Source organism: Rousettus aegyptiacus, unplaced genomic scaffold, assembly GCF_014176215.1.
Source record: "Rousettus aegyptiacus isolate mRouAeg1 unplaced genomic scaffold, mRouAeg1.p scaffold_m13_p_10, whole genome shotgun sequence".
NCBI classification, from domain to species: domain Eukaryota; kingdom Metazoa; phylum Chordata; class Mammalia; order Chiroptera; family Pteropodidae; genus Rousettus; species Rousettus aegyptiacus.
The window spans coordinates 23,154,556-23,181,460 of record NW_023416285.1 but is presented as its reverse complement, the minus strand read 5'-3'; the positions used below and the strand labels follow the sequence as shown (position 1 = coordinate 23,181,460).

Genomic DNA, 26,905 nt, shown 5'->3' with positions numbered 1-26,905 from the left:
TCAGGTAACTTAAAGGGACTTTCCATTCTGATTTTAATGTGGGTTCTGAAACCAACAGCTTTTGAGTTTCTTGTTTGAAGTACACGTACACAGAATTGCATGGTTTGTAGATGGAAGCAGCTGAGTTGGAAAGGTTTAAGACGGTAGCATTGCAAATATTGTCGTTTGGCAATTTTGTCTTAAAGTGACAGCATTTAAGGAAAAAGAAAAGTCACTTCATGATAACATGCTAGTTCTCAGCAGATCAAAGATTGTTCCCCTAGTTTTGCCCCTGGCCAGTGTGGACCACCTTATGATTCTTCAGGAATATTCTCTGCAGTTTTCTTAAGAAACAGTATTAGGAAATGTGAGGGAAGCATTCATATTTGTATCTCATAATCAGAGACCCAAAGATGTTATAGACCCTCGTGCAGGAAGTGGCTGTGGCACCTGAAGTAGGAAATCTCACTGTGTTTTACTGATGCTTTTATTGTTTGGAACTTGGAGTGAGTAATCTTTGGCTGTTAAGAACTGTGAGCACAGAAACACTGTTGTTGCTGGGCCTTAGGAGGAGGATGAAAGCAGAATCTACATTTGTTTTTCATTCTCTGTTCTGCGTAAGTAGAAGATTCTCTTGGAGCACTTTGGTGTACGTCCATTACCATGGTAGGGCAATGCTTTCCATTCACCAGACTGTGAAATAGTAGGCATTCCACTGAGCATTATTAAAACCGATTGTGCTCCATCTGATTAACTCAGTTTACTCACACTATGATTTGAGTTGGGGGTACTTTGCCATTGACTTCAGGTATGTCTCTTGTTTTGGTTTAAGAACTTACTCCAGCAAAAGGACTATCAATATGGATTATCTGTCACATATAAGGGATGTACTTGTACAGCCCTTGATCTCACAAGGGGTAGAAGGAGTACAGGATGTTGTTGCTCTTATGGACGCATATTACTTGATGAAAGAAGACTTTGAGAATATCATGGAAATTAGCAGCTGGGGAGGCAAACCTAGCCCCTTCTCCAAGCTGGATCCCAAGGTAAGTTGTGTGATGCACTGGTTCCCCATCACTTCGTAATTACCAGGTTTGTACCAGGAGTACCTCAGAGGTGTTTGACATGCTTTAAAAGGTTTAATTTTTTTTTTTCTTCAATGCTTCTTTATGGCCCGTACTTTCCAAATATACTATTTGAGAACAATATTTAAAAAAGACTTCTGGATTTGAGTTTGCAATTTGTATGTTTATCTTTGAGTGGAAAATTAAGATATGAAATCTGAGGAAAAAATTTAAACGTATTCCTTGTAAGTAAAGGTGGGCAGATGAGCCTAGGGAAGTAAAAGTGAGGTGTGGAGGTAATGCATTAGGAAAAGAAGTGTTTACCGGCTGAGGATTGTTATACTTAGACTGCCAAGTCTGTGAATTTAGCATTTACTCCAGTTGGACAATCTATTATATAATAATGTATCCACTACTTTCTTTATATAATAAGTATGAAAAAAGTGACATAACATGAATATGTAATATCTAATACCTCACTCTTGAGCCTTTTTATTGATGCTGTTTTAGAAGACATTCTCTGTGGCTTGCCTTCTCTAGAATTTCGACCTGTGGTCATGGGTAAATTCTCTCACGAGACAGCCATAGTTGGAATTCATGGATTAATTCTGCAATTAGAAGCTCGATGTTAAGGCTTTTCAAGTTTCTTAGTATGTTGAAGTAACCACTATTATTATTGTAAAGGCCAACTTTAACTTGTACCTTATTGTGAGCCTTTTTTGATTTATTGATTTACTAACTACTTATTCATTTGTAGAATTGCAGAGAGCACTCAATAAGTAAAAATGCCTAAAGTTTCCAAACACTGATTATTTATTTAGTCATGGGCTCTGTTAGAATATCATAATGTGGAATTTCACAGAAAAATGCATATATATACGCTTAACACGTATATGCATAAATATTTTGTGAACAATTTCAAGGGGCTTGCCAGATCTCTCAGAAAGCCTTTAGACCTGCAGAGTTCAGAGGGTTCTTCAGCACTTAGCTTTTTAAAAAACTCCCTCTGTTTCTTTCCTTTAGGTGAAAGCAGCCTTTACAAGAGCTTACAATAAGGAAATCCACCTTACTCCATATTCACTTCAGGCAGTAAAGACATCAAGACAGAGCACAGGCCCAGCACTGGATTCTGAATATAACGAAGAGTTAAATGAAGATGACTCTCAATCTGATGAGAAGGATCAAGATAGTACGGAAACTGATGCTATGATCAAGGTAGTATCTTAAGCTACAGCAAGAAGCTGTGATACTCCCTCAAAATAGTTTATCTTTTCTTGTGTATAACTAGCCTTCAGAAATTATTCAGGCCCTGTTTAGCAAATAGCTGAGTAAGCTGCGAAAATACTTTTAAGTTTTTTTGTTCATCACAGCTGAAGGTTGAGAAGGTGTAGATTTTATTTTTATAAACAATCAGCTACTTATAACAGTTGGGAGAGCCAAATAGCAAGAAAATAGGCCATCATATTGATGGCATATACTGTTAGAAAAAGTACAATTTTTATTTGGTCATTGGTGTGTGTTTTACCCATAGATACACATTTTCACAGCATAATCATTTTCAGTGAAACCATTTCTCCCTTCTGTTATTTGTGTTTTGCTATCGCCATTGACCTGCCTATAGAAGTTTCTCAGAGCAAAACATCCTTGGCTCTTGATATTAAAATCATTGATGGCATCACCTCACCATTTGCCATGGGCTGAGGCCTGGCAATGTAGTCTGTATCACCCTCTATCGAGAGTGTGTCTTTCTTGCCCTTTATTTCTGTTTTGTATATGTAGGGGTAGGAATAGTGGCCTTCACCAGTATAGCTCTTTCTAGTCTTGTGTAGACATAGACTGTCTCCGTCCCTCTTTCTTCTCAAACTGAATGTGTTTAGACTCTTTGATCTGAAATTGAAAGGAAATTCATCATGAAAACATTACGCTGTTTGTAAATTATTCCTTGTTTATTTTTTCTTTCCCAAATATGCATATGTTCTAAATCCAAGAAACTGCATACATAGGAGGAATATATCTTGCTTGGTTCTAGATTCTAAATAGCTTTTCTGCTTTTACTGCTCTTTAAAAGGCTACAGCTAGCCCAGTTATTTCTTAAAAGTAAGCTCATTGAGGGTAGCAATAGTTCAGGATCTAGATGCTTGCAACCTTTCTTCTTAAGTTATAGGCAAATAATTGATTTATTGCAGAAATGAATTTACTTCATTTACTTATAAACACAGCTATTAACTGTTTTGTGCATCTTTCCCTCCCCAACAGAAAAAGACAAAATCTTCAAAGTCTTCAAAATCAGAGAAAGATAAGGAGTCCAGAAAAGGAAAAGGAAAAAGTTCAAAGAAATGAAACCATTTTTCACTACTGACAGTCTCTTTACTCACCCTGCTGACCAGTCTAGCTGGTCTAGAGAATGTTTTTCCCCAAAGGAACCATATTTTAGGATAATGGGGCAACCGAGTGGTCCCATTATAAATGGTGGTACAGCTAGAAGGATGTAACCAGTAGACTAATGTACACCTCTTATAGAGGTTGATAGGACTGCTTGGGTCCTCCACTGTCCTCTGTCAATCTAATTAGATTGTGCTTCAGAATGACTGTATAATCAGAACTAGAAACTACGTATGGGCTTTGGAATCAAATTTTCTTTGAACAACAATATGCCTGGGAACAGTGGTACTAAGGCAACTTTTGTAAGCTTTACAGTTTATCCTAATGGCCTTTATAGGACCAATGCTGATTTTTTTAAGGTAGTTACTATTGGCGAAATTTTGTAAATAAATCATAATACAAAACAGTCACCACCTAGAACTGGATATTCTTTATACATTGCCAAATATCTTGCACAATTTAATTAGGAATAAAAATGTTCCACATGATACATGTACAAAATCTTAAGATTGTCATCTTTTACAGCAGAATATTATGTTGGTATGTTACTTTCCTTATTAATATACAAATGCTGGATAAAAAACGTGAAACATAACTTTGGCTCTTGAAGAGTTAGAACTCTTAATTTCCATCTTCGTTCCAGCTGTGAAGGCTGTGAGTGCGGTGAATAGAATTTCAGGATGAGGTTGTATACCAGAGGATATGCAAAAAAAGGTATAAGCCATTCTTATCCTTCCAGAGCCTCGAGCCTCAGCTAGGTCAGACTCTTAGTAGTCTCACTCTAGCTTGGGACAAAATGAACACTGACTTTTATTTACTTTGTCCCGGGGAGATCCAGTTCCGTCCTGTGACAGATTCTACAAACGCTACTGGAACTTTAGATTGTAACTGTACTTGTTGAGTGACCCTGAGGCTTTGAAACTAGCCTGGAATTTAGGTGTCTAGCTATTTTTTAATTTTGTTAGTAAATGCTCAGAGGTATGTGCTAAAAGGAATATAAAAGCAGGGTACCATTCCCTGCCTCTAAGGAGCTGAGGATCTTGTTTGAGAGGTGAGACAAAGTTTTTAGGACATTGAAAGTGTATTTACTATGTGAAAAATGTCTTTCATGTAGATTAAGTTCATTGCCTTCAGCCTTTGCCTAGTGAACCATGCCTCTCTCTGTTAAAGCTCACACTTGAAACTGCTGCTTCAGTGAAGATTTCCTTGACTGACGACTGCCTCACCTCACCAGTGGGGTGAGCATGAGTTTCTTATGTATTTTCTTACATTTTGATTCCTTTTGGATAGGCAAGTCATACCTGCCTACTTGCTCTGTACTCCCCAGGAAAGGAACTATACTATCCTTGCAGCAAGAACAATTAGTGTCCTGTACTTGTTCATTATGATTTTAATTATAAATGCTCTACATACATAATCGGCATAATTTGTGTATAAGATAAATTTCTTTTATAATAAGAGATTGTAAATCTGCTCTTTAAAATGAGGACAACATGGGTCTGTTTGATTTCTCTTTGAAGCCCTCATGACCGTGAGGTGTGTGGCTGAGGTTAATACTGACTAGGAGTTCGTGGTTCCATGGCAGGTAGAATGTGAATCTAAAGTGTCTGTATTAGGATTGAATCTTTATTGGAGTGGCCAATAGTTCCTTATTGGAGCCACACGTTATCTTTGCAGCGTAAAACTGCATGCTTGCTTTTTTTGAGACCCACTGAATTTTTGCCATTGTAATTATAACGAATTACTATATCCTGCATATTGTTAAATTCCAGCAGTTCATTAACAAAGTATCTTCCTAAATAAGTTCTAGTACAATTAGGCACATAAGTGAATGTCTAAGGCCTATAACTCCCCAAATATAAGGTGCTTACCTTTGCAGATCGCAAGTGCCTGCAGCTCTTATTCCTAAATCCTTATATCATCCTTATAGTGATTACAGAAGAACAGGGGAACTATGGGTAGGTTTAATGCTAATGGTTTGTATTGTATCACCCAGCCTTTGGGAAGCATCATGCATGTGGATACTTAGACGCTATAAAACATTATTGGCGCTTTAGAGTCTAACCGAGGCTTGTAGGTACCTCTGCAGTGCTCAGGATGCTGCTGGTGGCCATACTGTAAAATTGTATCATCTGATACATTCAACGTTAGGCCACATTACTCATTTCTCAGCTGCTCAGACTTTGGTGACATTGGCCTCGTATGGCAAGGAAGCATGTACTGGTGTGAGAAAAGTATGTTGTGTGTGAGATGCATGTGATAATGGGGGATAATGTATGTCTTCAAAGGAAGTCAAATGATTTAATTTTGTGACAGGAATTCCATGGTATGCAGTATAATGACTCAGGACTATATAAGGACTATAAGTTTGTAGTTTCATTCTTTCAGATACGTGATTTTAGTGATTTTTGGTGTTTTTATTCTAGGACTGATTCTGCTGAAGAGCCTTGATTTGTGTAAGCTCCTCATTTCAGACTTTTAACACTGTTAACATCTGTGTTGCCCAAACAAACACACAGTGCTTCAAAGCTACCTTCTTGTGTCCAAATCCAGAAAAAACATTACAAATATCTAGTTAATTTTATTTTAAAGGAGATATTTCAAAATATAAAAGTTATCAAAAAGATGAATATTTACAATTATGTTATAGGTTACTATTAACAGTGCACAGCATATAATATGTAAGACTTTGAAGAGGAAATATACAAAGTATAACAAACAGCACTGGTATATGTTACCGTTTTGTCACTATACAGAAGTTGAAAGTTGGCAACCTGGAAAGGTCACCTTTGCTTTTCCTTCTGTATCCAGGAAGAACCATCTCTAAATTCACAGGGTAGAAACATAGCTTCCTGTGGAAAAATGCTGTCTTCTCAGGAACATTATCTAGAAGGGACAAAAAAAAAAAAACCCACATGGCTTTAGAAGGGTTTCAAGTAACAACTGGCATTCAGTAATAAAGCCAAGCATACAAAGAATTTTTTGCTCATTTCTGGACTGTGGTGCAGGATCACTAGAAATCTTCGTTTGTAAGCAGCATGGAGTTTCAGTCTTGGCTTTGCAACTGACTAAAACTGGGCAAGCTGTTGAACCTCTATTATAAAGTGAGGAGGATAACAGCCACCTTATTGGGAAGATGAGGAAATGCAAGGTAGAGAAAAAACTTTCTTGAAACTAAATGACTGTTAAAAGTTTATCTAAAAAGGTTCTGAACAATAGCTTCTACCAATAGTCATTGTATAATAAGATACTTATAGTGACTTTTGCAAAAGATTGTACATAATCAACTCACTGAGGCATATCTGCAAGTAGCTATGATACCATGGTCTAAGGCTCTACTTTCCTGCAGGGATAGACTCCAGAGTTTATGTAGGATTATTAAAAACAGAAATGAGGTTCTACTTTTGGAAGTGGCAGAGTTGCAAATTAATCCTCCCATAAGTAATATTCTCTCCTCAGTTTATAACCATCTAGAGCAACCAAAAGCAAGTAGAAATTAGATGTCAGTTCTTAAAGGAATTCCACTGGGTAAGATCTTTATATAGCTTTTCACCCGAGGGCAAGTCCATGAGGCATGGAATGGTTAGGACTTGGAGTGAAGTCATAGTCTCACTAGCTTGACGAGAACAGAGTCTGAGGCTGCCAGAACTACTGAGGTGTGAAGAATGTCCTGGAAAGGGGATTGCCCCCAAATCTGCATCTAAGCTCTATTCATTCCTTAAACTTCACTGGCTTGGAAGAGACTCTTTTATGCAGCTCCGTGTTATAGGAAACACTGCGTTACCAGGAAACCGAGGGCTGCCCGTAGGAACTCAGGGTTTCATTTTTCTGACCATAAAGACTAGAATTCTGCCAACAAACAAGCTGAAGACAACCTCAGATGAGACTGCAGCCTTGTGAGACCCTGAACAGAAGACTCAGCTAACCCAGAGTTAAAATACTGACCCACAGAAACAGTGAAGATAGATAGATTCTGGTTCAGGACAGCAACACAGGAGGCACCTGAATTACCTTCTCCCACAGCGAATCTACAGCTACATATAGAACAATTCCCTCTAGGGAATCTAGCCAAGCGACACCTACACATCAGGTGAATGGGAAAAAAACCTACACTGAAATGGGTAGGAGAGGCTGAGATAGCATCTTGCCTAAACTTCGCCCCTGGCACACTGTGACACACAACTGGGAGGGAACACATAACTCCCAGCTTCTCCCTGAGGAATGAAGGGTTTGGACCCCACATCTGGCACCCTGAGTTTTAAGACATGCACCTGAGAGACAAGTCCCTAAAACATCTAGCTTTGAAAGCCAACAGACCTTGTACCTGTAAAACCGACAACAAAGAAACGGTTCTAAATGGGATTGCATGGCCCCACCTTGGCTGTGGTCCCCCAGGGCCCAGCAGAGAGGCAGCAGACTGAAATGCATCATCCAGTCTTTCTGTGAGAGAGGCCTATTTGCTCATCTTAAAAGCTACATCCTGAGAAGCAGGTTTGTAATTTAACATACATCTAGGGGCCAACTGCAATACTCCAGATACTGTGAGTCTCTTCATACTCTGCCTCTGCCTTGACCAAAGCCTCTAATCTCTCTCAGAAAGCTTGTGTACAAGTCCGGTGCTCTGGTTTTTGCTGCTGCTTTCCAGGGAATACCCTTTAATTGCAGGGCTTACTTTCAGGGGTCCCCGGGACTGTAACAGAAAATGTTCATAACCTGCCAAACCTACAAGGGCTCGACATGGAGGCAGCAGATGAAAACACCTAGTCTTTCCAGGAGGGCCGTTTGCTGATCTTAATAGCTGTGGCCTATTTGTTCAGCCTGCATGTAGGTGCTTAGATCGCCTCATCTGGGACACTGACAGGGCTTGGCATACCTCCAACTACGGAGAGCCACAAAAACAAAGAAGAAGACTATTAAGACAATCACAAAGGTTTGGGAGACAACCGAGAGCTAGGGCAGGATTGAAAAGGTTCATTCCTTACAGGCGACCATGCCAAGACTGGGAGAGGTGACTGTTTTATCTAACGCATACGTGCCAACACAGAGTCAAGGAAAATGAAGAAAAAAGGAATATGTTTCAGATGAAATAACAAGATAAAACCTCATAAAACTAGCTTAATGAAATAGAAGGAAGTGATTAACCTGATAAAGAATTCAAATTAATTGTCAAAGATACGAGGTCAGGAGAACAATGCATGAACAAACTGAGAATTTCAATAAAGCGACAAAATATAAGTAAACAAATCACAGAGTTTAAGAATACCATAACTGAACTGAAAAATACAATAGCAGACTAGATAATACAGAAGAAAAGACCAGCAAACTCGAAGAGAGGGAACTGGAATTCATCCAATCATAGCAGGAAAAGAAATGAAAGATTATAATATCAAGCAGACCAATATTTGCATTATACGGGTCCCAAAGGAGGAGAGAGAAAGAAGGGGGCAGAAAACTTACTTTAAGAATTAATGGTTGAAAGCTTCCCTGACCTAGAGAAGGAAAAAAACATCAAGATCCAGGAAGTCAGAGAGTTCCAAATAAGATGAACTGAAAGAAACCTACATTATTTATTAAATTGCCAAAAGTCAAGACAAGGAGAGAATGTTACAAGCAGCAAAAGAAAACTTGATAAAAACAAGGGATTCTAATAAGCACATATAACTTATCGGCAGATTTTTCAGCAGAAACTTTGCAAGCCAGAAAAGTTGCACAAAATATGTTCAAAGTACTGAAAGAAAAAAACCTGCCAACCAAGAATACTCTGCCTGACAGAGCTCTTTCAAAATTGAAAGGGAAGGACTCTTCCAGACAAGGGAGGGCTAAAGGAGTTCATCACTACTAGACTGACTTTACAGGAAATGTTAAGAGCTGAAACGAAAGACTACTAATTATTAACAAAAAGGTGAAAGTGTAAATCTCAATGGTAAAGGTAAACATATAAATTCAGAATAACCTAATGGTTGTGGGTTAATCATTTATAAACCTAGTATGAAAGTTAAATAGTAAAAATAACTACAATAATTTGTGACAACCAAAAAAAAGTGTACATGGGAGGGGAGAGTTAAAATATAGGACTTTAGAATGCATTTGAACTTAAGTTCTTATTAACTTAAAACAAACTTATGTTTCATGTAAGCCTCATGGTATCCACAAAGCAAAAACCAATACAGTAGATAACACAAAAGATAAAGGAATCTAAGGATACCACTACCTCAGAAAATCATCAGATAATGAAGGAAGAGAGCAAGAAACAGAGGAAGGAACAGAGGAATTACAAAACAGCCAGAAAACATCAAAATATCAGTAAGTCTATACCTACTGATAAATGGACCAAATTCTATGATCAGAAGACAGTGTCTGAATGGATAAAAAAACAATATCCAACTATGCTACCTATAAGATAATCACTGAGTTTTAAGGACACACACAGACTGAAAGTGAAGGATACCATGGGAAAAGATATTCCATGGTAATAGATACTAAAAGAAAGCAGGAGTCACTCTACTTATGTCAGAAAAAATAAATAAATAAAAGACTAAAAGACCTTGAGAGACAAAGCAGGTCATTATATAATGATAAAGGGGTCAATCCACAAGAGGAATCCCAACATAGGAACACCTACAAAAGGAGAAATAGCTATATAATACCCAGTACCCCATTTTCTTCAATGGATATATCATCTAGACAGAAAAATAAGGAAATATTGGACTTAAATGACACATTAGACCAGATGGACATAACATTACAGTCCATTCAAAAGTCACAAAATACTCATTCTTTTCCAGCATTTGTGAAACATCCTCCAGGATAGACTATAGGTTAGGCCACAAAACAAATCTTATTAAGTTTAAGAAAACTGAAATCTTATCAAGCATCTTTCCTGACCACAGTGGTATGACATTAATCATAAGAAAATCATTAAGAAAACTGGAAAATATGACTTAACAGCATGCCACTGAACAAACCAATGAGTCAAAGAAAAAATCCAAAGAGAAATAAATACCTTGAGACAAATGGAAATGCAACATGCCAAAACTTATGGTATACACAAAAAATCATAGTAGTAAGTACCTACATTAAGAAACAAGACCTCAAACAACCTACCTTTATACCTCAGATAACTAGAAAAAGATGAAAAAGCTAAGCCCAAAGGTACTATAAGGAAGGAAATAAAGATCAGCAGAAATAACAAAGATACTAAAAAAGATCAATGAAGCTAAGAGCTGCTTTTTCCTAAGCAAAATAGACAAACCTTTAGAAAAGGACTCAAAATAAGAAGTAAAAGAGACATTACAACTGATACCACAGAAATACAAAGGATCATAAGGAAAACTACTATGAACGGTTATATGCCAACATATTGGACAACCTAGAAGGGCTTGATTAATTTCTAGAAACATACAAGCAACTGAGACTGAATCTTGAAAAAAAAAAATCTGAATAGACAAATAACCAGCAAGGAGATTAAGCTGGTAACCAAAAACCTCCCTACAAAGGTCCAGGACCAGGTGGCTTCACTGGTGAAGTCTACCAAACATTTAGTAACAAAATATAGTCTAGTTGGAATCCATGATGCTGCTTGGTCAAATCTTTGTCACTATGGAAACTGTGCAACCTGCAAGTTAGCATTATAAAAAAGAAAGTCAAAGGTTTTGTTAGATTGTTCAAATCTGACAAGTGACATGATGCACAGAAAGGCAATATGAGTATAAACTGAGACGCTGTGTGGACGCTTGTGCCCTGAGACGACGAGTGGCTGGTCTGTCACTTACCTGCACGTTCCACTCACTGCTCCACTTCTGTTCGCAGGTACTGGCTGCAGTCTGGCATTTTTTTCAGTTGAGCAGAGTTTAATCTTTCTGAACACATAGGACATGTGCTTTCATTGTTTAACATGCTGTTTGGGAAGGAAAAGCAGAGTAGATTAAATATACAATATTTTCCTTTGTGTTATTCTAATGTGAAAAATTATTCCTATATACACCTCTTAGGACCTGTTTAACATGCAGTTGAAGAATTAAGAAGAATTCAGTCTCACGTAAGGCCCCCTCTAAGGATAATGTTTTCAAAGGTCACAGAAGGTTCCTCAAAGACGACAGTGTGAATCTTTAGAGATCTTTAGGAACATGAACAAATGTGGTTTCAGAATAGAGTGGCTGAGTGAAAGGCCTATTTCTGGATAAGTCTTGTGTGACCCAGTGAAACGATGCGCACTTACATCTTAAATTCCGAGTAGAGAGCAGGGAAGTCACAATGTGGACACACCGTCCAGTCGTCCTTCAACATATGTCGACCCTAGAAACAGTATATTTAAGAGTAAAATTCATCTTTATTATTAAAACTCCCACCATTATTCAATTACAATAATTGGATTACAGTTAAAAGCCAGCCCTCTAAGTTATGAAATTACTGACAGTTCACATAGGTAGCTAATTGACTAGAAAAAGATGGCTTCAAAAGGACTAAAGCCAGATTTTATTTGTAAGATTCATGTATAAGAGAACAGTCTTCAATTCTGTGAAATCAGTTATCTAAATTGTAAGGTAAAGCAAATTCCACCAGGTTATATAGCCAATAAGCCTGCTGGAAAAGGATTTAAGCCTGGGGCCATGTGATCCCCAGGTATGTGCTACAGTGCCCTGCAGGAACTTCTAGATAGGCACTTAGACTATCGTATGCTTTGAATATAACTTTCAACTTTGTCGACAGTAAAATTGTATGCTAAAAATTGCAGGAAATTTGAGGGATTAAGATTTAGTGAAAAAGAAAATATTGACATCACGTATTTAAATGAGTTATAAATAGAAATGCAAAGAAAGGGCAATTATAAAGAAGCTTACTGTTGCAATGCAATATGGGATGTTATTTTTACATCCAGGACAGAGGAGTTCACATTCTGGGAGAAGAAATTCACAGAAGGGACATGGGGTTGTGGCCTCTTCTGTCTCAGATGTATCGGGCCTCCTGTGAGGAAGAATCACGTGTCGTTTAAAAACAACACTTTCAGGTAACATGGATAGCAGAGAAAAGGCTATTTGGACAGCGAAGAACAAGAAGCATACCTACTTCATAGACTCTGAGACTAGAGAGATACTTAAAAGCTCCCCATGGGCCCACACTCCAGCTCAGGGAGGAGAAAGAGGAATTGGGATTGGTCAGATTGTAGCATTTACAAGGATGCGTTTGGAGTTGGAGTTCAGGGCCCATTAAATGGCAGAAAACAGGGGTGGGTCTTGCTCTCTCCCGTCCTGTGCCACTAGAATGGTGCTTGCCGTTTCTCCTCTGTATCTGCTGTCTGTGCACTGAGGTGCTACAGGCGATCTTGTGCTGTCCAGTACAGTAGCCGTGGGCCACGTGAAGCTTTTGAGCACTTGAAATTGGGATAGTGTGCAGAACTGAATTTTAAATTTTACTCCATTTTAATTAGGTACCCCAAATGTCATCACTATTTTGAACAAGTGGTAGTATTGAATTACTACTACACGATTGCAACTAATTTTTCCTTCTGTAAACATCAGTGCTACTTTTTCCCAGTTTTCCTTTGGGAAACTAGGCCACTTACTGCTTTCTGAAGTGAGGATGTCTTTGGACCTACACGAGGTTTAGAAATCAACTCTCTTCTGACAATAGGCTGTGCAATTATCAAGTTTCTTACACTGAGAAATATTCACTGTTTGGCCCTCTGTAGCAGACAGTTTACTTCTTACGTAACAGCCATTCCTCCTTGCCAACAGAACTTTGCTTTCACTCAGCAGCATGCTTTGCAGCTAGAGGCAGCCATGTGCCAGAGGACTGGCAGGTGAGATGTAAATGGATTTCTAGGGGTAGTATCCTTCCTGCATAAAAAGGCAAAGACCTTTTCATCCTTTAAATTCCCTACTTCCTCCTGCCTTGATGGGCGTATGGTGTCTGGAGTTGCAGCAGACAACCTGGAGTGCTAAAGGCTCAGCAGCACTGCAACCACGAGGAGGGAATGTCCGTGCTCTAAATGGCAAAGCTGGAAGACAGAGGCCTCTGTCCTTAGTGGCATCAGGACCCAGCGGCACGAACCCTAAACGACAGTTCCTTGTATGTGAGTTAAATAAATCCTGATTCATTCAAGCTATGTTGGGGTGGCTGCTGCTCGTAGCTGAATGCAATCCTAACTGCTGCCCCAAATCCATTTTCTTATTGCGCCTGTACATTAGCAGCTGTATTCTGGAAAATACATTTGTGCAATGTCATTAGATGGTGGAAGTGGCTCTCACTGCTCACCTGACCATTGCCTCGATCTTCTTTTTGTACTTGGCGTCTATTTTGTTGCGGTACTCGGGCCTCATCAGCATAGCTGCAAAGCTGAAAGCAGAATTCTTCAGGCCTGCTCTGTGACACTCGATCACAGTAGACGTCAGGATTGGCACAATGTCTGCAATACAAACAGCAGAAAGAGGACAGTGCCTCTGCTGGCATGACTCCCTCCTTGTCAGGAGGAAAACAGGATCACACCTCTCTAAATTTGCTCGTTCAGGCAAAGAACCGATTACCTGTTTAATGAGGAAAGGACACAGCAGCAGAGTCAGGCTGACTGTTCATCAGACTCCCCTGACGGTACCCTGTGCCGTGTACCACCAGGCCCTGCACTCCCTCGAGGGTCACCTCGTGTGCCCCTCCACACCTCTGACGTACGTTTTTGCATTTTGCATTTGACAGGGCTGCTGATGAACGGGTAGGGAGATTAATAACTTTATATACTAACCTCTCCGCATGTATCTGTTTTTTCAAGACAGATACCCAAAAGTCATATTGCTGGCTCAAAGAATATGATTTTTAAAAATACTCTTAGCACAGACTGCCAGACTGCTTTCTAGAAAGGCCACACCAGTATCCATCCCCACCAGCCGTCATGAGGGTGCCTGTCCTGTTGCACCCTTTGCCAGTGTGGTTCACAATTACTTTAAAGTCTTTTTCATGTAACACAAATACATTTAGAGAACAGATATTAGTGAATTAGGACCTGTGAGCGAGACCTGGCCCTGTTTTTATATTGCCCATGAGCTAAGAACAGCTTTTACATTTCGAGATGGTTGGGGAAAAAATATCTTGTGAAAATATTTTGTGATGATTTTATGAAACTCAAAAGAATATTTTTGTGAAAATTACATGAGGTTCAAATTTCAGTGTCCAAAAAAAGTCTGTTGGAACACAGCCATACTCATTTGCTCATGTACGTTCAAGCCAAAACGGCAGAGTTGAATGTTGTGACAGAGTGAATGGCCTACAAAGCCCCAAACATTCGAATACTGACCCTTTACAGAAAACGTTTGTTGACCCCTGTCATAGAATGTGACAAAATCTATTCACTGAAGAATGTTATAGTGACATGTCTTTTAGACTAATGGGACCTTTTTCAGAGGTAATGGCCTAAGAGACTTATCAGATGACTGTGTGTTCTTGGGCAAGTATCACTTCTTTTGCCCCAGTATGCTTATCTGTAAAACAAGGAAAAGAATAATAATAACCTGTGTGTGCAGTACTGAGACTGTCATCCTTAGAAAGAACTGCTCAAAAGGCTGGCCCTTGGCTGGCATCTGGGACTTGGATCTTGGAGGCATTCCGCCATCTCCAGAACTGACCAGAGGGGCTCACTGCACTGGAACTCTGTATGGACTGTGGCTTATCTGAACACTAGCTCTCTGGGAGCCTGGACACTTGGTTCCTGCCAAGCAAGGGGTGCCGACGTGACCAGACCCCCAGTACAACCCCTGGGCACCGAGCCTCTCACGAGCTCCCCTGGGAGATACCATGTGACATGTGTTGTCAACACAGCTCACGCCTGGCAGGGTTAAGTGTGCCCTGTGCCCATGTGCCTTTTCTCTTTGCCAGTTTTCCTCTGTATCCTTTTGCTGTAATAAATCTTGGCCTTAAGCACTGCTATACACTGAGTTGTGTGAGTCCTACTGAATTACCGAACCTCGGGGTGGTTTTGGGGACCCCTTGTTACCACTTCGTGGGGTGGCTGTGAGGATTAATGAGTTGCTATATGTGGAGAACAGTGGCTGGCAGAGTTAGTGAGTAGATATCTTACAATGCTAAAATAATGCAGAAATGTGGGTAACAGGCTCTTCTCGGACAGTACTTACGTGATGGAAATTTGCTAATGTTGTTGGCTACCCGGATGAGCATACGTGCCCCTTTCATATGGTCTCCATTTTTAACATGAATCTGAAATAAATGGTATTTTATTCTTAGAGACTTTGATTAACCCAAATTTATGCTTTATCCCCCCAAATAAAAATTCCTTGACTGTGACCCTAAACAGGGTCAACACGAGATCCTTGCAGACTTCCTTGGCCAGTGCCACTGGGATCTCTCCCTCTACTTCTCCTCCCAGCTGTGGCCTGGCACCATAGTTTCGCTGGCCTCGCCCCTACTCTACACTCTGCTTTTTTACTTTGCCTTAGGCCACTAGACATGAGTTAAATCCCTGGTCCATCTCTTACTAGCCAGCATTGGGAGACTAAAAGTACCAACTGTACCAGATTGTTGTGAGACCTGAAAGGGAGCTGGGCAGAAAGAGGGTGTTTTTAGAGGAGGAGGGCGCTGCCTGTGGCCAAGGGGCTACGACGGCTGGAGGGCCTGGGGTGAGGTAAGTGTGAGTGGGGTCTGTGATGAAAGGGTTGCACTTAGGATGAGATGAGGCTGGAGAGTCAGCAGGGCCAGGCCCTGATGTCGTCACGGTCATCGGGGTGAAAGGAGGGAGCCCACAAAGGTGAGGCAGTGGGGATGGAGAGAAGTGCGCAGACTGCGAGTCAGAACTGACACTGCCTGGTGACAATGGAGGATGAGTACAGAATGACTCCCAGGCATCAGGTCTGAGCAAATGGTGTATAATATACTGAGCACTGCAACATGATAAATATTAACCAAATCTAAGGGGGAGGGGGGGTGGGAGGGGGAACCTGGCTGCTTGTTCTCCCTCACCCTCCACCGACTCCCTGGGTCTCAGTCATCTACACCCAAAAGGTCCCAGGCTGTTCTTTAGCCAAAGTCCCCGTCCCAGCTTTGGGGAAGAAGCTCCACCAAAGCCGAGTCTTGATTTCCCTTGAAATGGGGATGACTCTTCAGTTCTTGGGTTAAAGATGTGTGTGCCATTTTTGCATCTTAATAGAGTCTGTTAGTTTCTCTTTTAGTATCTCAAAAAACAGTTAAAAATTCTAGAAATTCTTGAAAATTTATGGCGCTTGCATAAGAGATTAGAGCTGAAGGGGGTAGTCACAAGGGTGCTCTTCAGTGGGAGGGGGAAGAGGGTGTGTCTGGCTCGATGGGAGCGACGGGTGAGCTCTTGGGGCCAGAGGGAGAGAAGACTTGAGAACCGTCCCTACAGCCTGTGAATGTAGAAAGCCCTGGTCCTGGAGGGTTTCATCTTCCACCAACTTTCCATCCTCTCCTCCACCTCTAAGACTCACACTTTGCTGGTTCTGTGCCTCCAGGGCAGGGCATCACCACTCCTGTCTGAAGCTGAGAAAGACCTCTCTCCCGCTTTCTACTGCTTTCTGTATGAAAGAGGGGGTCCTGCTGCTCTGAAGGGAAACGTACTCTGGGGGGTTGCCAGCTGGAATCCTAAGTGTTCCCTTATAAACAGTGTTACAGATCCACGTGGTCTAATATGGTAGCCACTAGCCACATATAGCTATATAAATCACAAAATTATATAAACTTAAAAATTTAATTAATCAGTTGCACTAGCTGTATTTCAAGTGCTCTACAGCTGGACTAGTGGCTGCCATATTGGGCAGCACAGATACAGAACACTTCTATCCCTGCAGAAAATTCTGGTCAGTGCTATTATAAATTATAATTCATTACATGACTACGCTGGGTACTTCAAAGCTAAATAAGCTCTTGTGGACTGGCCTAAAAACCAACTTAGCATTAATATAGGGAGATGTACTTTGCCACAAGTGAAAATTTAGAAAAATATGTAAGTTGTAGTCTGCCTATATCTTTACAAAGATGTGAATAGCATACACATAACATTTATGTAAATTGTACATACAAATATTTGAAGTTTACATGCCCTATTTTGTTCTTATTTAAAATTATTGATTAAAAACAATAGACAACTGGACATAAATATAATCCTACCCTAGTAAAAAAAAAAAAAGTACACGCATGAATTTATACAAGTATGGAAGCTACATACAACACAGTGTTAACTATTATATTGGAGTGATGGACTTAAAGGATAAATTATGTTTTCATTATACTTTTCTATGTTCTCTAAGTTTTCTCAGTGACTACGTATTTTTATATTCAGACGAAAACTAAATAGTATTAAAAATGGTGGAATTTAAGAGGATATACAGATGGTCAATAGGCACATGGTAGGATGTTCAACATGACTAATCATGAGGAAAATGCAAATCAAAAACTTCAATAAGATATCACCTCGCACCTGTTAGAAAGGCTATTATCAAACAGACAAGAAATAACAAGAATAAAGGAGACTCTCATGCACTACTGGTAGGAATGTAAATTGGTTACAGCCACTATGGAAAACAGTATGGCGATTCCCCCCAAATTAAAAATAGAACTACTATTCGATCCAGCAATTCCACTTCTGGGTATTTATCCAAAGAAAACAAAACACTAATTTGAAAAAATATATGCATCCCTATGTTCACTGCAGCAATATTTCAATATTTCAATAGTGAAGATAGGGAAATAACCTAAGTGTCCATTGATGGATGAATGGATAAAGATGTGGTATGTTTTTGTATACACACACACGCGTGCGCACACACACACACACACACACACAAATGGACTACTACTCAACCATAAAAAAAGGGAAATCTTGCCATTTGAGACAACATAGATGGACCCAGAGGGTATTATGTTAAGTGAAATAACTCAGAGAAAGAAATACCATATGCTTTCACTTACATGTGGAATCTGAAAAACAAACCAAAATCAAATACAGGAACAGAATGGTGGTTGCCAGAGGGGTGGGGGTTGGGCGTGACCACACAGGTGAAGAGGGTCAAGAGTACAAACTTCCAGTTATAAAAGAACTCATGGGGGTGTAATGTACAGCGTGGTGATTATGGTTGATATTGTAGCGCACACTTGAAAGTTGCCAAGAGAATAAATCCTAAAAATTATCTTTGTATAGGGACAGATGGTAACTAGACTTAGTGTGGTGATCACTTCACAATGTATACAAATACTGAATCGTGGTGTACACTTGAAATCAATGTTATGTATCAATAATACCTCAATAAAAAAATTTTTTAATTGATGAAACTGTATAAAATCCACTATCTTAGAATTAATAAACTAGCAAGTTCTGGTTAAACAAAAATGTTTGCAGTAAATCATTTTTTTCGAACAGGTAATATATTTATATACTTCAAAGCAACATAAAAAGATACTCACAGAGAAACCAGCTCCCCCTTATCGCCTTCCCCGCTGACTGGAGTTCAGTGTCTTGTCTCCTCTGCACCACACCTTGTTTCCTTTAGGAAACTACTTTGGGGAGCTTGGTTTGTTTTTAATATATTTCTAATTTTTTTTGCAATGAATATATATTCTTATTTTTTGCCTTTTTGCACACGAAAGGTCGCATATTGTATAGTTATTCTTATCTTGCTTTTTTTCACTTAAATATTAGAGTACTGAAGAAACTGCTCTAGTGGATGGAGAGGTGCCCACAAGAAATCCCTACAGGTGATAAACACACCTGGCAGGTTATACCCCAAGTCACTCAAAGGGCCTCACCTTGACTAGTACATAACTGTGCAGAATCATGAGGTTGGTGGCCATCTCGGAGGGAATTTTGATCTTCTGGGATTTAAGTTCTGCATACATACTGAAGAGAACATCATGTGCATTCCGATAGTTTCCTTGAAAAAAGGTGGTACAAATGACGTTATTGGGAAGCATGAATTCTGACGACTTTTAGTGGGCCCTCATTTTACAAACAGCTTAATGATGTTATTAACAACATCCTAATAATTTCTTACATAAACTTAGTAGTTTTTCCCATTATAATTGATAGAACGAATATCCAGCCAGTCCCTCAAGAAGAAAATGGTGGTGTCATCACCTCTCGTCTCCCCCTTTCTCAGGGCACCCACCTGGACCCAAGTCCAATGAGTCATTGAGTTCTGGTTCTACCTTCTACGTCTCCCAAATTCCGCCTCTCTTCCTGGCCCCTGTGAATGTGTCTTTTCATCTCTCTCTATAGTAGTGTATTAATCCATATTCCTCCTGAGTTTTTAGCTGCCTTCATTTCGATATCAGTATTCTTATAAAAGTCTCAAGCCTCACCCCACACCCAAAAACTTCAAGGTTACACCCCTACATAACCCCTCCCCCCCCCCAGGGATCAAGTGCAAATTCCTAAGCAGAGGACTTAAATCCTTCAGGATCTGCCTCTGCTAACTTTTCCAACCTCATCCGTGCCCTCCCCTCCTGCTCAGTCAAGGTCAATGCCCCAGCATCCCATGTGCGTTCTCACGTGCTCTTACTCTCCCAATGCGCCCCTTCCCCTCCATCTCCTGCTACCTCATCCTTTCAAGACTCGGCTGAGGTTTTATTACCTTCTCTCATCTCCATCCTCCAACTGTCCCCTTTCCTGATGCCCTTTTAATGCTCCTTCCTATTCTAACACCATCACTCCATACAACTCTGAATCTGCTTTCTGTCTCTCCTACTAAATCGTGAGTCATTGAGAATGGAACTGTGGCTCAGTTCTCTGAATCCTGAGTTCCTAGCATGAATCTGACAGACAGTAGCTGTTAAGCTGAATAAACTAATCGCTTATTTAATTCCATATTTCCTAAAATTATGTTCCATATTTACGAATATCTAAAAGAATCAGCTTGCAAAAATTGGGGAAGATACCAGACTGATTCTCTGCTTTAGCCAATAAATATTTCCAGAGCACATAAGTGGACACAAGCATTCTGGAGATTCTCTAAGTAGTCCCTGCATATTATAAATAACTAGGTCAATAACAATACCACCTCACCTTCCATCTAACGTCTTTTATTTTGTTAAGGTCAAATACATGGGATGGAAAGAGCGTTGTGCGAGTGTAGGGGGCTGCGTGCTGATGGGTGGAGCAGTCGTCCAGGAGATAGAACTGAGGCCCCAAAGGAGCAGAGGAGATGGCACCTGACGAGAGCAGGCCTCAGTGCAGTGGTTCGATATTCCCCCGTGACGTTAAATGATTTTACTTCTCTGAAACCCTGAAACAGTCATCCCCCTGGTCTCCTGGGTTCAAGGCAAGCCTAGGTTAGAAATGGGCTACTCTTCCCTGGGTGTAGAAGGGTTTAGGGGCTTGATTCTACTACTATTAGGGAGAAAAACATGAACCTTAGGGACCTACCTGCAGACTGCTCTTCTCTAGCAATGATAATGGCTGTCCGGCCGGCTTCTCGGTATTGTTTCAGGGCCATGTACAAGCGGAACAGGTACTTGGCATCCTGACATACAAACCATCACAGAACCATTACTTTCAACCTTAGCCAAGGTGAGAAACACCTTTAATTTTGCATATCAGTTAGAATCACATTTGCTTTCCAGTAACAGATTTGATATTCGCTGGGTTTTAAAAACTCAATGAATAAAGCAATTTGTTTATCAAATATTTAGAGTTTAATATGTGCCTGGTGGTAGTCTACATACTTGAGAAATACAACCTGTTTAAGTCCTCATACCCTCCGTGGGAGGAAGGTATGATTATGACCTAATTTCACTGATGAGAAACTGAAACACAACAGGACCCCTGCAGGGCTGGGATGTGAACCCCCAGTGATCTGGTTTTGGGTGCGTCTTTGTCTCTAACTTATTCCCTACCTCTCATGTGCTTGAAAATGAACTGTTTTCTTAAATAATGTGCCAACTTAGCAAAATCTCAAAACATTTTATACCTATATAAATTTCTCTGGCCTATAAAATTTTCGTTGGCCTTTTACCATTTTCTATTCCTGTTCTCTTTAACTCTAGACAATTTCATGCTTGGTGCTGTTTCTTGATTAATACAATAAGTAGACATAAGGTGACGTGGTTTGGGACAGTTTAAGGGCCTCTGCCCTTTGGCAAGTTAACAAAGCAAAAGGAATAAAAAGATCTGGGGCATTCTCAAAGGAATATGAGTTTGTCCCCAGCAGGACAGAGAGAAGACCAATTTCCATACGTTCTCCAAGAGAGTCACATATTTTGAAAGTATGTTCTTACTGATTTATTTCTACTTTATATTTCTATTGAGTTACTTTTATGCTAAATATGGTTTTTATTAATTCCCATGACTTATGAAGTATAAACAAAGTATACTAAGTTTTATGAATTAGTACTAAATCATAGTTCTAATAATCATTTTTCATAGTTCCTAAACTAAATAAAGCTCTATAACATCTGAGAAAAATTGTGGGTGGTGAGGACTGGTATCTAGAGGGACATGGCTATTTCACAGGTGGCAATGCTAATTTCAAAGACAGAATGTACACAATATCCTCTAAAACGCAGGGTCTGTCTAGATGACCTAAGGCTACATTCAGAGTGAAAATTTTATGAGTCTAAGACACAAAAGCCACAACAGGTAAAAGCAGGACAGAATAAAAGTAAAAACATAACTCAGAGAGTTAAAACTCCAAGTGAAGAAAACATTTTTAGTACCTTAGGCATCCCATCGCTCTCTCCCATAAGGTGGTCTATCAGTTGACTGGTCAATAGTTCATCTTTGGCCTGACCAACCTGTTCAGGTAGAGAAAGAAACAGTAAATTCAAATTTTAAACCTTTTTAGAGGGGGGTGAAAGGACAAATAATCTGCTAAGGAAATAGAATTCAAAACTACATAAAAATATCTATAGTCAAGGGCCTGAAACACAAGCTCATGGTCTTCTATTCATTTAGAGTCACCATTAATAAAATTCCATCCTTAGAAACTGTAGTTTTTAAGTTGCTATATCAAAATGCTATACTTTTTTTTCAGAGAGAATATACTTCTTGGATGTTTTAATAAAAACTTTAACCTAAGTGACTATGACACTTAGAGAATAATATCTGTGATTTGCTTTATAATGATATAGGAAAAGGGAGTGACAATATGAATAAAATAAGGTTGGCCGTGTATTGATAGCTACTCAAGTTAGATGATGGGTACATGGGAGTTTGTTGTACTGTCTGGTCTACCTTTGTGTATGTTTGCAAGTTACTTCAAAAGTTTTTTAATTAAAACGTTGGTATGCTTGAAAGTGTCATTACAGTTTACTTACAGTTTCAATTGCCATCTCTATTGCTGCATTATCTTCTGAGCTTGGACATTTCAGGAAGTGTTTAAGTGCCTGAAATGAGAATCATATAACAATTAAAAATCTTCAGACTGTTTTCACATTGAGAAAAACAAAGCTTTCAGACATAGAGTAATTAGAGTTTGTGAAAGTATCTTCATCTCAACGAGGGGCTTGCACAGTGCTGGGTCTTAAAATATATACTTAAAAGGCTAGGTGTAGTTTAAAAACTGGAAGGACCCAGTTAATCCTCTGAAGAATCTGGTTCTGATTTCTGATAAAATGAAAATGAGAAATGTGCCCTCCTTCAGAAGGAAGATTTAATTATTCCATGCATTTACTCATTCAACAACTACTTACTGATGACCTGCTACTATGTATACAAGACTGTGCTAAATGCTATGGAGACTACAAGGAAGGATATGATGTGGCCCTTCTTTTTGTATTATAAGCAGTCTAATTAAGGAGATCCATGTGATGTGATAATGTAAGGAACCATTTTAAGTTATAATTGTCTAACTCCTGAACACCGTACCACCACACCAATGAAGAAAGTTAAGGTTATAAAAGCTGAAAAGACAAATGAGCAGTATAGCCATTGGTTTTAGAAGAAGAAAAGACGATTAAACATGGGGATGATCCCAAGGGTATCACAAAGGAAAAAGGATGTGAAGATTAGCAAGTCTGTGGTAGGTGAGGGACAGCGCAGAGAGGAATCCAGATGGAGAACAAGATGGGAGAAGGCTCGTGGGCATGTAGGATTCTTCAATGGAAATAGCTGGGTGCCAGATTGGGGTGTTCAGGCTGGCTGGTCAAATTCTGAGGCCAGAAATAGCAAACTGGTGGTCTCAGGGCTGAATTCACACACAGAGATGTTTCTTCGGTCAATGAGGTATTATACAAATATCTGGGCCCATATTTTAAAATTGGAAGACTCAGACTTCGGTTTCTTATAAAAAATGATATGACCTGGCACTACTGAGCTCAAACTTCTGAATGGCAATGATTTTCTGGAGGTGAGTAGCAGCTGTTGCCTTTGGTTATAGCCGGTGCCACACATGAACACACAGCCTTACCCCACAACTTCACTTACTTACATCCCTTGCTTGAAACTCGTAACCCCTGCTTTAGGGGCTCTTTAGCAATGAAGTAAGTAGCATTTGGGGAACAAAATGAAGGATGAGTTAAAGAAAGAGAAATTAAGAACAGGGAAAATAGGAAACTATTACAATAAAGTGAGGTGACCCAGGTTTGGATTAAGTTGATGGTAGTTAGAATGAAAAGACAAGAGATGTGAGAGATATTACGGAGGAAGAATGTGATTGGGTGTGGGAGAAAGAAGATTCCACGGCTGATTCAGATTTCAAATCTAGGTGTCTGTGAGCATAATGTATTTTTAATTATTTCCTGTAATCATTCCTATGGCGTCCAATGTATGTTTTCTTGGTATACTAACTCGTGAATATTGGCCACACAACAAGAAGAATTTTCCAGCCTGAAAATGCCGTTTCTCTCCTTCAAAATACAAGGCAATGCTTTGATAGTCTTCATTAGTAGTGTCTTCAGAACCTACAACAGAAGTTCATTGAGTAAAGTATCTGAGAAAAACTTCTTTACCTTTTATTGCTAACCTGAAAATAAGATCTAAAAATAGGTGATCTAAAAATAGGTCATTAAAAACTTTTAACAGCACATATCAATGTTATTATCAATGTCTGTTTTCATCACAAAACACATTCATTGTAATTATCCCACGTATCAACTTTGTCCCCCCTTTCCAGTCCAAGCAGAAATGATGCAGGAGAGGAAATTATGAGGCTCTGTGAGGATCGAGGTTACAGGTAGACATTACCCCTAGCAACTTTTATCATCCTTTGAGAGCTTCAATCTTATTTCCTAAAACTACAGGAGCAACTATGACTATAATCTCAGCCATGATTTGCCTAGAGTTCCAGAACAATCAGAGGCAAAGTTCACCGTAACACAAATGTAATCCAGCTCCCTTTCTCAGCGATGCCTGGTTTAAACAATAGTCTGTGTTTGTCAGAAAGTAAGGAAGATGATATTCAAATGGTCGATAGATGCTACTTAAAGATAATTACTGTTATTCTTTTGGTTTGAGGCTTAAATACATTACGTGCAGAGGAAGAAGGACCCTAAAGCTGCTGGCGCTCCAATTCGTCGTTTACATTAACCCATGGGAGTTGGAGGCCCAGCAGGATACCCGAGTATAACCAGAGCCCTGTGCCTCCGGCCCAGGCCAGATATGGACTTTATAGGGGTAGAAAGGTGTGTATGTTGTTTTGGGGTCTGAGGAATGGGAGCGTGTGTGTGCATGCATATATATGTGTATGATACAGGGTAAACCACATCCTTATAAAATTAGAAAAACTCAAATGCTTTACTCCAATGGTAATTTGTAATGTTGAAACAGAAATGTCATCTGTCAAGTTAAACTAATAATTCTAACACTGTTTTTATCTGTACTTCCTTTTTTTCAATAGCTCCTTATTTTCTTCAATTATCTGAGTGACTTCCTAAGATATTAGAAGACATTTTGACTTCTTTTTTCCCTTGAAGACAAAAATTTTCTCATGAATCCTATCATTAATTCTTATGGTCCTTTTGTGAATTTAAAAAAATAACATGAAAGGACAAATATTTTATGATCTTACATACACAAGGTACCATGAATAGTCAAATTCATAGAAACAAAGTAGAACAGTGGTTACTAGGGGCTGGAGGGAGAGGGGAATGGAGGATTGTTGTTTAATGGATACAGAGATTTAGTTTAGGATGATGATAAGTTCTGGAGATGGATGCTGGTAATGGCTGCACAACAATGTGAATGTACTTAATGCCACAGAACCCTACACTTATAAATGATTAAAATGGTAAATTTATGTTATGTATATTTTACCACAATGACAACAACAAAAAAACAAAACACTACCACATGTTATGTGTGGCCCAGAAAATGAAAATGTGAATTATTTCGGTAGTTTCTAAGAATAACTGCAAACGTGGGAAGAAAACCTGTAAGCAGGTGTTCTCAGAATATAAAATTCTCTTTCAGACTTTCAAAATCTTTAAAAACCACATCTACTGAATATCACTCTTCATCGAAGTAGCCGTTCTTAATTTGTAACTCAGTTTTTTAAATTTATAAAAACATTTGCTTTTTCAAAACTCATTCTGCGCATCCTTTCACCTTCATTTTGGAACCCTGCTCTGCCACTGGTTTATCAACAACAGGTTTTGGAAAATCTGGCCTCTTTTGGGAGTCACCAAAAAACACCTTCATTTTTGAAAATGGTCATAATTCCATCTTGCCTTTAAGGTGACAGGAGAGATCTTGAAATCTAACAAGTAACATATAGGTGTGTGTGTGTCTGTCTGTCTGTATAAATGGTGTGTACGCATGTGCTTGTGGGCATACCGATCTGATCATTAATCCTAAGGGTCGAAGTGCTTCTATGATAAAAATCTTTAAATTAAGGAACACAATGATATTTACCAATAATGTCTGCATAGATTTCCATTTTGTTGTGCTGCTGAGCCAGTGTGAAAGCTTCGTTATTACATTTGGACATAACGAGAAACTGGATGGCAGATCCATAGTCACCTAACTGCAGGAAAAACCTAAAACAAGGTACTGAAGTCAGCTCGACTCAATAAGTTTGTCATTTACGAAATAGTCTTTCTCAACCAGGAGAAACCAGTAAAAAATGTATTAAATAAACCACAGTTCTCTATTATATACTTATATTTGAAAAACATTGAAAAACACTCTCTCATATGCTAACCACAACTAACGGCCTTTGAATTTAAATGCTTAGACCTAACTTGAAAAAAAAGAATAAATGTTCCATTTGAATTTAGTCATTTGACAAAGGGAAGCAGAAGCTTTCTGTTAAGGCTAGGTTTTAGAAATCCAAAAATAGTAATGCCTCATGTTACCTGGCTACCATTTTGGCTCCATCCAGAGACTGGGTCTCCCTGACAATACTGACAGCCTTTTCGGGGTTGTTGAGGTGATCCAGGTAGATTCGGATGACACTGTTCCACTGTTTTGCATTCTCATAAGCCACAACTGCCTCTTTGTATCTACAGAGAAATACTTGATTCAGACAAACTTTCTTAATACTGTCACATTTGGGGAAAAAATGTCAGTAAATGTTTGGGACACTTTGCTCTTTTAT

At 39.3% G+C, this 26,905-nt stretch overlaps 2 protein-coding genes across 4 annotated transcripts in view; one reads left to right on the top strand and one right to left on the bottom strand.

Annotated features, from left to right (window-relative positions):
- The window catches only part of RFC1 (replication factor C subunit 1), a 64,732-nt gene extending 49,394 nt beyond the window's left edge, over positions 1 to 15,338 (top strand). Inside the window, 3 exon segments of the mRNA XM_016124281.2 lie at positions 812 to 1,025; positions 2,067 to 2,258; positions 3,300 to 15,338. Coding sequence (XP_015979767.2) covers positions 812 to 1,025; positions 2,067 to 2,258; positions 3,300 to 3,383 — 490 coding nt within the window. The 3' untranslated portion in view covers positions 3,384 to 15,338.
- Positions 5,987 to 26,905, bottom strand: part of WDR19 (WD repeat domain 19) — a 68,309-nt gene continuing 47,390 nt past the window's right edge. For 2 of the 3 annotated variants that reach the window (XM_036227618.1, XM_036227619.1), the window contains 13 exons: positions 26,664 to 26,810; positions 26,221 to 26,345; positions 24,160 to 24,272; positions 22,689 to 22,757; positions 22,089 to 22,166; positions 20,800 to 20,896; positions 19,185 to 19,309; positions 15,545 to 15,626; positions 13,680 to 13,830; positions 12,266 to 12,389; positions 11,644 to 11,720; positions 11,198 to 11,322; positions 5,996 to 6,311 (listed from right to left, as the gene is read on the bottom strand). In XM_036227618.1, the coding sequence (XP_036083511.1) occupies positions 11,211 to 11,322; positions 11,644 to 11,720; positions 12,266 to 12,389; positions 13,680 to 13,830; positions 15,545 to 15,626; positions 19,185 to 19,309; positions 20,800 to 20,896; positions 22,089 to 22,166; positions 22,689 to 22,757; positions 24,160 to 24,272; positions 26,221 to 26,345; positions 26,664 to 26,810 (1,300 nt within the window). In that variant the 3' untranslated portion in view covers positions 5,996 to 6,311; positions 11,198 to 11,210. Of the gene's footprint in view, positions 6,312 to 11,197; positions 11,323 to 11,643; positions 11,721 to 12,265; positions 12,390 to 13,679; positions 13,831 to 15,544; positions 15,627 to 19,184; positions 19,310 to 20,799; positions 20,897 to 22,088; positions 22,167 to 22,688; positions 22,758 to 24,159; positions 24,273 to 26,220; positions 26,346 to 26,663; positions 26,811 to 26,905 lie in introns of all 3 variants that reach the window. The other variant, XM_036227617.1, reaches the window with a different exon arrangement.